At 40.1% G+C, this 14,210-nt stretch overlaps 1 protein-coding gene across 1 annotated transcript; it reads left to right on the top strand.

Annotated features, from left to right (window-relative positions):
• The first annotated feature begins 7,947 nt into the window (after positions 1-7,947).
• LOC120106915 lies at positions 7,948-8,820 on the top strand. Its single transcript, XM_039120006.1, has one exon. It carries the CDS (start codon positions 7,948-7,950, stop codon positions 8,818-8,820), a length of 873 nt encoding a protein of 290 aa, XP_038975934.1.
• Positions 8,821-14,210: the final 5,390 nt, after the last annotated feature.

Below are 14,210 nucleotides of genomic sequence, written 5' to 3'. Positions count from 1 at the left end.
CGACAACAACAGTATAACATCAGTCCCCATTGCAAGCCTTGTGGTTGCACAACAAACTCTCATGGATCTTGACATAATAATGTCAAGGCATAAAGAAAGGATATCATTAGTGTTTTATAAACATTAAGCTTATCCATAATAGGCCATCAAACAATTGGCCAAGTAAGCAGGTGGGAGGCTCTCCTTACTCAGAGGGTAAGGTCCTAATTATAGAACCACCTTCAGTGCTTTCCTTAGACATCAATTAGATTAATTGTTCTAGAATGGGTCCGCTCAAAGTTTTTCAACACTATGACTTAATATAATTTTTATTGAGGGCTTACTGGTCTCATGCACATTCTATAATCGTAACATATTGAACATGTCTTTGTATATGCTATAACAAATTATATATCTATCTCATAGCATATATAAATCATAACCAACTATCATGCATCATAGCTATCTCATAGCATGTATAAATTATTACCAATTGACTAAATTAATTAACATATCTTCATATGAAAATTCATATCATGACATTTATAACATAATATTATCTCATAGCATATTTACATCATGGCTATCTCATAGCATGTACAAATTATTACCAATTGATTGGATCAATTAACATGCTTCAACATATCTTCATATAAAAAATTCATATCATGGCATTTTATTATATATCATATCATATATGAATCATATAATTCAGCATTCTTCTAAACATATGATATTACTATCTCATAGTAATTTTAACAATCATACATCATGCATAATCACTTGATTGAACCAATTAAGGATGGCTCTGATACCACTGAAGGGTTCTAACATGTCATAATGGGCAACGGAAGCTAGGTATTTTAAAATATTCTTAATAAAGTCCCTTAACATGAAACCCTTATAAGCCTAGATCACCTTAATGGTAACAATCAAATAATATATAAATATAAATGTAGGAATAGAAGAATACCTCCAATGCTAATCCAATATGAATGATCTCCACGAGGTGTCCAAGTGTCCGCCCTCCAATGGTGATCCACAAGAAAACTTGATTCAAGACTTTAGCTCCAAAGAATTTGATCCTTAATGCAGAATTCTTTTAAAAAACTCTAATAGCATGCTTTCCTTCCTTTCTAATTTTTTTCTTCTTTCTAAATTTGCTTCTAATCCTCTTGTCCTAAAGAAGACCACCTTGTCTTGGCTTAGGACACACTAGAAGCAATGTAAAAAAGAAGGAAATTAATGTAAGAAAGAAAGGAAGCAAGGAATACGATGGATTGGGATTATGAAACTCATGGAGCGCTAGCCTATTTATAATAGGCGTGGGGATGCATCTCCAAGGGATGCATCCCATCCACACATCCTCTCATGAAAAGGCATCATCTAAAGGGCCATATCAAATAAGAGGAGGCACAGATCAGGTGAGGAGGTGTATCAAATGATATGTCCTTTCATGTGGTGTCATATTTTGACCAAGTCAACATCACATGCCAATCACATGTCCATCATGCCTCACCTCTTGATCTTTCATGATGATGATCCAAGGGCTCCAATGCAAGGCGCCATTCACTTTACCCATTTTGTCTTCATCCAATGGTGGGATGAAGATCCAATGGTCAAAGGTGATAGCCCTTGTCTAACCCAATGTAATCGAGTTTGAATCAACTCACCGTTATGTCTTCATCCAACGGTAAATGAAGATCTAACGATCAAAAATGAATGATTTATCAAATCTAATCCAATTAGAATCAAACCAAGCCAATTAGGTGTCAACTCTTGGCTAACCCTTATTAGGATATGATCTAATCAAATTAGATCAATTAAGAATCAGACTCGAATCCAATTCGAATCTAATTCGAATCGGGAGCTAAGGTTTGCAACACCTGCTAGGATGTTTATCTTGCAAACATGATTTAATTCAATTAGACCCTCGACCAGTTTTCTTGTGTGTGACCCATTGGGTTCTATACTTACCCAGTAATAAGTGTGGGTTTGAGTTGACCTAACCTGATTAGAATTCTTCTAATCGATTTAGGTCCAAACTGCGCAAACCAGAACTTAACAATTAAAATCCTTTCTAATGGGCGGTCGAATTAAACTCTTTAATTTGATCAAACCTACAAGACTAGATTGATGTCTAGCAACGTGTCATGTCTACCTGAAAAATATGGAATTTGGTGAAAATTTCAAAAATACCCTTCAGTGGCAAGTTACCGTGCATTCCGAATATGTATATGAGTATGAATGGATGTCAAACTCAATTTTATATTCATATTTTTCTTAATCTTCTAATGATAATTCGAATCATGAAATATTAAAAACTCTTTCTAATTTTCATTCTGCTTTGATCAAAGGCTCCTTGAATTATCATATTATTAGAATAAATGGGATGTGATCTTCTCTTACTAGAAGTGATTGATTTCTTGTTGATCTACTCATAATCTTTGTACACAATCCACCATATCCAGAAGACCTCGTACACAACTTATTGTCATGAATGAGTGTAAACCAAAACATAGATTTATGTGCACAAGATACCATGGTGATCTCAGGTCAAAGGATCAGTTGCACAACTTCCACTAAGAGAATCATCTTTTGACATGTAAGTAATACTTCATAAGATATTCTCTTGGTAGGTCAATTCAATGAACTCATTCTTCTAATGAGCACTCACATCTTTGTATTAGTGTCTCACACAAGTGATTGTGAGATCAATCACCCTCTGCATCGAGCATATATAAGATGTGCAAGTCTTGCCGGTAGCATTGATCCCTGACTCAATGTACCAATCAACTGAAAATACTTAAGATTAGAATTTTAGGGTTTTAAGTCTCACTAGTATGATCTCATCATAGTCCTAAAACTATTATCCTAATCTAAAGGGTTCATCACAAATATAATAAATAGCATATGATGAAACACAATGCCTTTATTCATAATTAAATGTTATGTACATGATTTGGAAAATAAAAAAAAAGTCCTTCGCAATACGTATTGTGATTGGCTTGTAGGGCATCTATTCTTTCACAACCTCCACCATATAAAGAGGCAAGCCCTGTTCCACATTTCTCTCCAAGTAGGGTTCCTTTCTCCTCCCGAATCATCACAACCAGCTGCATTATGGATTTTGAGTTCTTGGAACAGTAGGGGTTTTCTATTGGATGAAAATTGAAAAAGCTTGGGGGGGGGGGGTAGGGAGCTTAGAATCGGTGGTGAAGAGAGTCTACATCATATTGAATGTGTTGAGCTCAGGGAGGGTCTTGCAGATGTCAACCAATGGTACCTTAGCAAGCTGCTTGGAATGTGGATTGGCCTCCAGTGGATCTTGGGTCGGAAGGATGTCGGTGGTTTGGAGGAGATGAGCACCAACCAGCTATCTATAGAGATGAGGCTTCCTCACCACATGATCACCAGGATCTTCTTCCCTAAGATGAAGAGATTTGATTTTGTGTTTAAGAGGGTCATCTTGGTGATCTTTCACATGCTCGGGAAGTATCTCCTAAATTTGCTAGCATTGATGTTCTAGCAGATGCACGAGGTAGTGAGCAGGTCCAATGTTTCATTACCTTGTGGCATGATCTTGATCTTGGTATTCAGGGAGCATGGTGTTAGACTGCAAGGGGAGACACCACAAGCATTAATGCACACTGACACCTACAATGACTACTCATTGTATCGGATGGCATGCAACAAGATCGATGGTCATTGGGCGAAGAGAGGTGCTAGTTGACACGGTTAGAGGCTAGACCCAGTGAGCCAACGATTTCTATTGACCAGGGTACAAAGCCACCTACCCCTATGGAGATCCATGAGCAGATGGCGGAGCCAAAGCATCACTTTGAGTATGTAGGTTGAGACTTCATCTTTGAGTTTGAGCCTGATGCGGGATGAATGCGAGGGATTTAAACATAAGGGTTATCAGTAAGTTATATTGATTAACTAGCCTAATTGCAACAGAAAATTCAGTCACATATGAGTTAAGAAAGCATTATCATGAGCATAGTAATTTCAGGACTAGTTACCCGCATGTACTAATTCATTTAGGACTTAGAGTAATGGACCGTTGTGGTTGAGAAACCACTAGATTATGATGCTTTCTTCAAAAAATCAGAGCTAGAGTTGAGGCTTACACAAACATTGAACTTCTGGAATTCTTCTGGAGGAGGATCCTTGATCTCACTCTCGAGGGTTGATGATAGGATAACCAAGCTTCATCTTCCGTTGAAACAGGGGCCCCTTGCTGTTGGTTTGGAAGGATAATAGACCCAATGACATGGAGTACTTTAAGGACCTGCAAAGAAACAGGGATTAGAGGTTTGGCGTGAGAGAGGAATGGAAATCACAAAAGAAAAGGGAGGCGAGAGGAGACAGGGCTGCGGTGGATGTGGAAGTGGCTTTAGGGCCTCACGCCCAACTTGGAACAAGGGCCTCATGCCCAACCTTCTCTCAAGGTGACAAAGCAAGATTGCTAAGGAAGAAAGAAGCTCCTTTTATTCAATCATCAACCCTTGAGAGTGAGATCAAGGATCCTCCTCTAGAAGAATTCCAAAAGTTCAATGTTTGGTAAGCCTCAACTCTAGCTCTGATTTATTGAAGAAAGCATCCTAATCTAGTGGTTTCTCAACCACAACGGTCCATTACTCTAAGTCCTAAATGAACTAGTACATGCGGGTAACTAGTCCTGAAATTACTATGCTCATGATAATGCTTTCTTAGCTCATATGTGACTGAATTTTCTGTTGCAATTAGGTTAGTTAATCAACATAACTTACTGATAACCCTTATGTTTAAATCCCTCGCATTCATCCCGCATCATTTTTTGTATCAGAGCAGGCTAATTAGGACACACACATTGATTATGCTGAAATTCTGCACTTGCTGAAATTTCTGCCCTTTGCTGAAATCCATTGATGCTAAAATCCTAGCTTGCATGCCTTATTAAGTTTATAAATTAAATCTGAATATTTTAAATTTTAATTCTAATTTTTAGTTACTAAAGTTGAGATCTGATCTCCACAAATTTAGGATTTGAAGTTAACAATTTCAAAGTTAAATTTGAAAAACTAAATTTGGGCTCCAAATCTAAAATTTCCAATTTGACTTGTGAATCCGAATTTCAAAACTTGAAATTTTGAAACATCAGATCTGAAATCCAAATTTGAAATTCAAAATTTGAAATTAAAAGTGGGGACTTAAATTGAAACAAAAAAAAAAATCTAAGATTCCAAAATTTAAATTTGAAATTTAAACTTGAAATTTGAAATTTGAAATTCAAAAGCTGAAAACTAAAATTCAAATCTGAAATTTAAAATTCAAAAGTTTAAATTCAAAATTTTAAATTTTAAATTTTAAATTTCAACTTGTGTGGACATTTAAAATAGTTGCATCCATCGTAAATCATATTAAGGGCACTCTAATTACAACATAAGGGAAGGATTTCATCACCTTTTCTTAGGCCAAAACAACCACCCTTATAAATCTAGAACCCAAGCTGTGAGACCCTGGAACTGGGCCCGGTCCACTTGACCGGCCCAGTCCCAACACTTGGCCTCACGTGCAACGCACGTGAGGCAGCAACGGGATGGATTCTTTCCATCCCGAAGAAGAAGGAGGAACCCTGTTTTAGGGCTTCCTTCTCCTTCTTCTTCTCCTTTGAGCCCACCGAAGGAGAGCCGCCGCACGCAAAGGGGGGAGGGTCTTCTTCGTGCGGCCACCGAGAGAGAGGGAGAGAGGGAGAGAGAGAGAGAGAGGGAGGGAGAGAGGGAGAGAGGGAGGAGCCACGGCACCGGGTGGTCTCCTTCTTCCTTGCCGCCGGAGAAGAGAGGCGCCGGATCTTCGTCGGGGCTAAGGTAAACTTCTCCTTCTCCTTGCTTGATGCTTGGCCATGACGTGTTGGGGGTTGGGGCGGGCCGATCGCCGGAAACTTGGGTCCAAAAATGGGTCGGCCGAATGCTCCACCGTCGACCTTGTTCGACGCTGCCAGCCGCCGGGAGTGGTCGGGCTTGCTCCGCCACCTCCTGCAGCTATCAGGGCCGGCCACCACGGCCGCCCTTGGGCCCGACCGAGAGGGAAGAAGAAGGGGGGGCGGGGGCTCACGGGTCCCCTGTCTCACCGAAGAAGAAGTGGGGATTCGGGAGAAGAAAAAGAAAAGAAAAGAAAAAGAAAAGAAAAGAAAAGAAAGAAAAAAAATAAAAATAAATAAAAGGAGGGTGGTTTACGGGTATGAACCCGGATCCGAACCCGAACTCGGGGTGCTAGACACTTCGGCAGGGTCGGCCCTGGGAGAATGTTAAAATTTAGGTTTTATATATATATTGTGATGAATTTTAAAAGAAAATATGGTTTTTGAATATTAGGTTCTGCAAGGGATTTGCGGAATTAATTGGATTTGTTGTGGATCGCGTTCGCAAGGTAAGTGATGTAACCTCTTTTCTAGATTTGTCGGCAAACTATATATATGTTTCACGAATCGAATTATTCGTGATTTCGAATTTGATGCATGTATTATATGTGTATTTTTAGAATATTATATGATTATGATTGAACGTATTTGCTTCTGATTTGAATTGTGTTTAATTGCTCTGACATTGTACCTTTTGGCTTGGAACACTAAACATAATGTAAGAAAAGATTATGACTTGAAATAGATTCAGACTTGCAGTCGGGCTATGTTGAGGGCCCTACCAATGGGGGCTAATACATTGGTAATGCAAGATGAATAGTCGGTGATATGACCCTACCACAGGGAACATGTGGTCATAGTTCCTGGCTGTTGAGTTGAATCCGATAAATTAAAAGAAATTAAGATATGAACGACATTTGGTTTTGACTTTGTATGATTTTTCTTATATATAACTGAAATATGAAATAGAGAACAAACTGAACTATCGACCTGGCTATGTTGAGGACCCCGCCAATGGGGGCAGATACGTTGGCAATTGACTGTCCTGAAGGACTCACCGCAAGAAGATTAGTCGGTGTTGATGACCCTGCCACAGGGAACATGTGGTCATAGTCCAGGATCGACATGATAAATTGAATATGTGAAAGAATCTTGAAACCGCGAAAAGAATCTTATGAATTCAAGAAATATTTGACTTATACTTTGGAACTGCATATTTATTTATTTTCAACATATTATTGCTTGATTTATCTAGCTAGAGTGTTCATTACTTACTGGGTTGTCTAGCTCATTATATTATCTCTTGTTGTTTTACAGATTTCGAGAACTAATCTATTGGGGATTCAAATTGGGGAGAGCGACTAGAAGGATTGTGGCATAAGTTATCTTAGATTAGGGTTATTTAAGTTGATTTGTTATTATGGACATTTATTATGATTGGTGGACTTTTGTTATTTTAAGAACTAGGTTTCTGCATGTTGGTAAATGATTATTCCGCTACGTATTTAGACTTGTGAGACCTTATGACTTGAGTTAGTCAATGGAATAAGATTGCATTTATTCAGTTAAATTATTTTAGAATTGCGTAATTGAGGTGTTTAGTTTAGATGCCTTGCATGCTCGTAGGGAGAGTTTCCTACGGGTGTGCGGCGGTTGGCGCGACCCCCGGCCCGCGATCTCGGGATGGGGGCGTGACAACTTAAGTGGTATCAGAGCCGACTTGGATAGAATCTAAGACAAAGAATCATACCCGATATGAGTATAGGTGGGTAGACACTAGGGACATTGGGACGTTAGATGTAAAGAATGTGATGATTATTCTTACAAAAAAAAATATATTTTAATTTGGTGAGCTTTCTTTTGATGAATTTGCTGTGATTTGATGCATATAGGTTAGGATGCCTCAACGTCGGGCGAAAAAGACTACTATTGGTGCTACGAATGAGACACCGAACCGGCACGCTGACAGCACACCCCAACGGGCTACGAGTATCCCTCAGCAGGAGGGAGTCATGAGCCCTCAAACGGGACAGGAACCGGGCTTAAGCCAGGTTATGTGGACCATGGTGGGCCTCATGCAAATGCAACAGCAGGTGCAACAGCAACAAGCACAGTTGCTCCAGACACAGCCTCAACAAGGACTAGAGGAACAGTGTGAACATCGTAGCAGCATAGCTGAATTTAAGAGGTTGGCTCCTCCAGCTTTTCAGGGGACTACAGAACTTTTGGAAGCAGACAATTGGCTTACAGAAATGGAAAAAGCATTTGCTGTCTTAAGATGCTGGGACGATGAAATACTTTTGTTTGCATCATACATGTTGCAAGGAGAAGCATTTAATTGGTGGCAGATGTTGGAGCATAAATTTGAGCATGATGGGGAACCTCTCACTTGGGATAAATTTCGAAAAGCATTCTATGATAAATATTTTCCTCGGAGTGTAAGGACACAGAAGGAACAAGAATTTATCCATTTGAAGCAAAGGAGCATGACAGTGGCCGAATATGAAGCCAAATTCACAGAACTAGCCAAATTTGTTCCGAAATTGGTAGAGGATGAGCAAGACCGAGTGCACAAGTTTGAGATGGGATTGAAGACTGAAATTAGGAAGCAAGTGGTACCCTATGAGTTGACTACCTACGCAGCTGTGGTGAATAAAGCTTTAATCATTGAAAGGGAAGTCAACGAAGCTTTTGCTGAAAGAGAAAGAAACCAAAAAAAAAGAAATAGACCTGAATTTAAAGGGGGAAACAAGAATTTCAAGAATCCAGCTCAGAAGCCAAATAAAGATAGAAATCCCAAAAATAAGAATGGGAAGTGTTCAAAATGTGGTGGTAATCATGAATTTGCAAATTGTCCCTGGGTTACAGGTTCTTGTTTTCATTGCGGACAGAAAGGTCATAAAATTGCAGATTGCCCACAAAGAAACGAGATTTAATCTACGCAGGCAATGGAAGGAAGCCAGAGGCCAAAGACTCAAGGAAGGGTGTTCGCACTTACACAGCAGGATGCACAAGCTTCTAATGCAGTGGTGACAGGTACTATTCCCGTATTCGATATTTATGCTTATGTCTTATTTGATCCGGGTGCCACACATTCATTCATATCCTCAAGCTTTATCAAAACACATAATATATTGTGTGAATCTATGACCACTAAGTTCTATATGGAGACGCCAGTAGGTGGTATGTTGAGCACTGATGTTATATGCAAGGCATGCAAAATTGAAATAATAGATAGGGAGTTATCGGTGGATCTAATTGTACTTGATATGCGGGATTTTGATGTCATTCTGGGGATGAATTGGCTTGCTACCATCATGCCTCAGTGGACTGTCATGGCAAGAAGGTAAATTTCCAAATTTCGGAGGAACCGACATTCAGTTTCTGTGAGAACCAGGGAACTGCTTTTCCTCATATTATCTCGGCTTTGCAAGCTGGACGAATGTTAAGGAAAGGATGCACAGGTTATCTGGCCTCAGTAATTGATATACAACAAGATGAACTAAAGATAGAGGATATTTCTATAGTGAATGAATTTTCGGACGTCTTTTCCGAGGAGTTATCAGGATTGCCACCGGACAGAAAAATTGAATTCACTATTGATCCTGTACCCGGTTCAGGTCCGATTTCTAAAGCTCCTTATCGAATGGCCCCAGCTGAATTAAAAGAATTGAAAGATCAGTTGCAAGATTTACTGGACATTGGTTTTATACGACCTAGTGTGTCACCTTGGGGAGCTCCAGTGCTCTTTGTGAAAAAGAAAGATGGAAGCATGAGACTCTGCATTGACTATAGAGAATTGAATAAAGTCACTATAAAGAACAAGTACCCTTTGCCTCGAATAGATGATTTATTTGACCAGTTGCAAGGTGCACATGTTTTCTCTAAGATTGATCTCCGCACAGGATATCATCAGCTAAAGATCAAAGGGAAGATGTACCCAAGACTGCATTCAGAACTCGTTATGGACATTATGAATTCTTGGTGATGCTTTTTGGATTGACGAATGCCCCAGCAGCTTTTATGGACTTAATAAACAGAATATTTAAATATTTTCTAGATCGATTTGTGGTGGTGTTCATTGATGACATTTTAATTTATTCAAAAGAAAAAGAAGAACATGAGGAGCATTTACGAAGCGTACTTCAACTCTTAAGGAGGGAGAAGCTCTATGCTAAATTAAAGAAGTGTGAGTTTTGGTTGAATGAGATATCGTTTTTGGGGCATATCATATCCGGAGATGGGATTTCTGTGGATCCAGCAAAAGTGGAAGCTGTAGTACAATGGAACAGGCCTATTAATGTTTCTGAGATTCGCAGCTTTCTAGGAATGGCAGGCTATTACAGACGATTTATGGAAGGATTTTCCTCTATAGCTATACTTTTGACTTGCTTAACTCAAAAAGGAGTTAAGTTTGAATGGACTGAAGAATGTGAACGAGGCTTTCAGGAATTAAAGAGGCGATTGGTTACAACACCTATTCTTACTATACCTACAGGTGATGATGGATTCACAATTTATAGTGATGCTTCAAGGAAGGGACTCGGCTGTGTTTTGATGTAGCATGGTAAGGTAGTAGCCTATGCCTCTAGACAATTAAAATCTTATGAGCAAAATTATCCTACTCATGATTTGGAGTTAGCAGCTGTGATTTTTGTTCTCAAGATTTGGAGACATCATCTATACGGCGTGCAATGCGAGGTGTTTACAGATCACAAAAGTTTGAAATATATATTTACCCAGAAGGAATTGAATTTGAGACAAAGAAGATGGCTGGAATTGTTGAAGGACTATGATCTAACGATAAATTATCATCCTGGAAAAGCTAACGTTGTTGCAGATGCCTTGAGTAGAAAGCAATAGGAAATATGGCTACTTTGATTACTAGCCAACTACATATTTTGGAAGATGTGAGGAAACTTGAACTAGAAATTCGAGTACCTGGCACAAGGACTCAATTGGCTTATATGCAGGTTCAGCCGACACTCATAGAGAGGATCAAGACAGCTCAGGGTAATGACCAGCAGTTATTGAAGATTTAGAAGTCGATAGAAGCAGGAGATATATCTGAATTCAGGATTCATGAGGATGGATCTTTGAGGTATCGGAATAGAATTTGTGTACCTATGGATTTAGAAATCAAACAGGAAATTCTTAAAGAAGCCCATCAGTCTGGATATACAGTGCACCCAGGAGGAACTAAGATGTATAGAGATTTAAAGGAATTGTATTGGTGGAACAACATGAAAAGAGAAATTGCTCAATTCGTGGCACAATGTCTAGTATGTCAGCAGGTTAAAGCTGAACACCAAAGACCTGCAGGGCCGCTTCAGCCTCTTGACATTCCAATATGGAAGTGGGAACAAATTTCTATGGACTTTGTAACAGGACTGCCAAAGACTCCTAGTTCTAATGATGCAGTATGGGTGATAGTGGATAGGCTAACCAAATCGGCACACTTTTTACCTATCAAAGTTGGGTTCGGCCTGGAAAGGCTAGCTAAATTATACGTTAAAGAAATTGTGAGACTGCACGGTATTCCAGTATCCATTGTGTCTGATCGAGATACTAGATTTGTATCACAATTTTGGAAAAGCTTGCATAAGGCTTTGGGGACAAAATTATGTTTTAGTACTGCCTTTCACCCTCAGACCGATGGTTAGTCTGAGAGGACCATTCAGATTCTCGAGGATATGTTGAGAGCTTGCGTCATAGATATGAAGGGTTCTTGGGATGAGCATCTACCTCTGATAGAATTTGTATATAACAACAGTTATCAGAGTAGCATACAGATGGCGCCTTACGAAGCTTTATATGGAAGAAAATGTCGTTCGCCAATTTGTTGGGATGATATTGGTGAACGAAAATTGTTGGGCCCTGAACTTGTACAACAGACAGTTGAGAAAATTCAGCTAATCAGAGATCGCCTTCGGACTGCACAAAGTAGACAGAAGAGTTATGCGGATAATAGAAGACGAGAATTAGAATTTCAAGTTGGTGACCATGTATTTCTTAAAATATCACCTACAAAGGGAGTTGCAAGATTCGGCATTCGAGGAAAATTGAATCCCAGATTTGTTGGTCCGTTCGAGATCTTAGAAAGAATTGGTAAGGTGGCTTACAGACTTGCCCTGCCGCCTTCTCTGGCTGTGTACATGATGTTTTCCATGTCTCGATGTTGAAGAAATATATACCAGACCCAAGTAATGTCACGGAGCTTGAGCCTATACAAGTTAGAAAAGATCTATCATATAAGGAGCATCCAGTGCGGATAGTGGACAGAAAAGATCAAGTTTTGAGACACCGTGTTATACCTTATGTCTAGGTGCAGTGGAGCCATCATTCAGAAAGAGAAGCTACCTGGGAACTGGAAGATGAGATGAAGCAGAAATACCCTCAACTTTTTGAAACTACAGGTACGGAAATTTCGGGGACGAAATTTTTTTTTAGGAGGGGGGAATGTGAGACCCTGGAACTGGGCCCGGTCCACTTGACCGGCCCAGTCCCAACACTTGGCCTCACGTGCGTTGCACGTGAGGCAGCAACGGGATGGATTCTTTCCATCCCGAAGAAGAAGGAGGAGCCCTGTTTTAGGGCTTCCTTCTCCTTCTTCTTCTCCTTTGAGCCCACCGAAGGAGAGCCGCCGCACGCAAAGGGGGGAGGGTCTTCTTCGTGTGGCCACCGAGAGAGAGGGAGAGAGGGAGAGAGAGAGAGAGAGGGAGAGAGGGAGAGAGAGAGGAGCCACGGCATTGGGTGGTCTCCTTCTTCCTTGCCGCCGGAGAAGAGAGGCGCCGGATCTTCGTCGGGGCTAAGGTAAACTTCTCCTTCTCCTTGCTTGATGCTTGGCCATGATGTGTTGGGGGTTGGGGCGGGCCGATCGCCGGAAACTTGGGTCCAAAAATGGGTCGGCCGAATGCTCCACCGTCGGCCTTGTTCGCCGCCGCCAGCCGCCGGGAGTGGTCGGGCTTGCTCCGCCACCTCCTGCCGCTGTTAGGGCCGGCCACCACGGCCGCCCTTGGGCCCGACCGAGAGGGAAGAAGAAGGGGGGGCGGGGGCTCACGGGTCCCCTGTCTCGCCGAAGAAGAAGAGGGGATTCGGGAGAAGAAAAAGAAAAGAAAAGAAAATAAAGAAAAAAAATAAAAATAAATAAAAGGAGGGTGGTTTACGGGTATGAACCCGGATCCGAACCCGAACCCGGGGTGCTAGACACTTCGGCAGGGTCGGCCCTGGGAGAATGTTAAAATTTCGGTTTTATATATATATTGTGATGAATTTTAAAAGAAAATATGGTTTTTGAATATTAGGTTCTGCGAGGGATTTGCGGAATTAATTGGATTTGTTGTGGATCGCGTTCGCAAAGTAAGTGATGTAACCTCTTTTCTAGATTTGTCGGCAAACTATATATATGTTTCACGAATCGAATTATTCGTGATTTTGAATTTGATGCATGGATTATATGTTTATTTTTAGAATATTATATGATTATGATTGAACGTATTTGCTTCTGATTTGAATTGTGTTTAATTGCTCTGACATTGTACCTTTTGGCTTGGAACACTAAACATAATGTAAGAAAAGATTATGACTTGAAATAGATTCAGACTTGCAGTCGGGCTATGTTGAGGACCCTGCCAATGGGGGCTAATACATTGGTACCACAAGATGAATAGTCGGTGATATGACCCTACCACAGGAAACATGTGGTCATAGTTCCTGGCTGTTGAGTTGAATCCGATAAATTGAAATAAATTAAGATATGAACGACATTTGGTTTTGACTTTGTATGATTTTTCTTTTATATAACTGAAATATGAAATAGAGAACAAACTGAACTATCGACCTGGCTATGTTGAGGACCCCGCCAATGGGGGCAGATACGTTGGCAATTGACTGTCCTGAAGGACTCACCACAAGAAGATTAGTCGGTGTTGATGACCCTGCCACAGGGAACATGTGGTCATAGTCTAGGATCGACATGATAAATTGAATATGTGAAAGAATCTTGAAACCGCGAAAAGAATCTTATGAATTCAAGAAATATTTGACTTATACTTTGGAACTGCATATTTATTTATTTTGCACATATTATTGCTTGATTTATCTAGCTAGAGTGTTCATTACTTACTGGGCTGTCTAGCTCATTATATTATCTCTTGTTGTTTTACAGATTTCGAGAACTAATCTATTGGGGATTCAAATTGGGAAGAGCGACTAGAAGGATTGTGGCACAAGTTATCTTAGATTAGGGTTATTTAAGTTGATTTGTTATTATGGACATTTATTATGATTGGTGGACTTTTGTTATTTTAAGAACTAGGTTTCTGCA

Source organism: Phoenix dactylifera, unplaced genomic scaffold, assembly GCF_009389715.1.
Source record: "Phoenix dactylifera cultivar Barhee BC4 unplaced genomic scaffold, palm_55x_up_171113_PBpolish2nd_filt_p 000687F, whole genome shotgun sequence".
NCBI classification, from domain to species: domain Eukaryota; kingdom Viridiplantae; phylum Streptophyta; class Magnoliopsida; order Arecales; family Arecaceae; genus Phoenix; species Phoenix dactylifera.
Note: the sequence above shows the minus strand (reverse complement) of the source record. Positions and strands in the feature narration are given on the sequence as shown.

What these genes read in the sequence shown, in the direction of transcription:
- LOC120106915 (XM_039120006.1), top strand. Translation starts at nt 7,948, where the DNA reads ATGGTGGGCCTCATGCAAATGCAACAGCAGGTGCAACAGCAACAAGCA.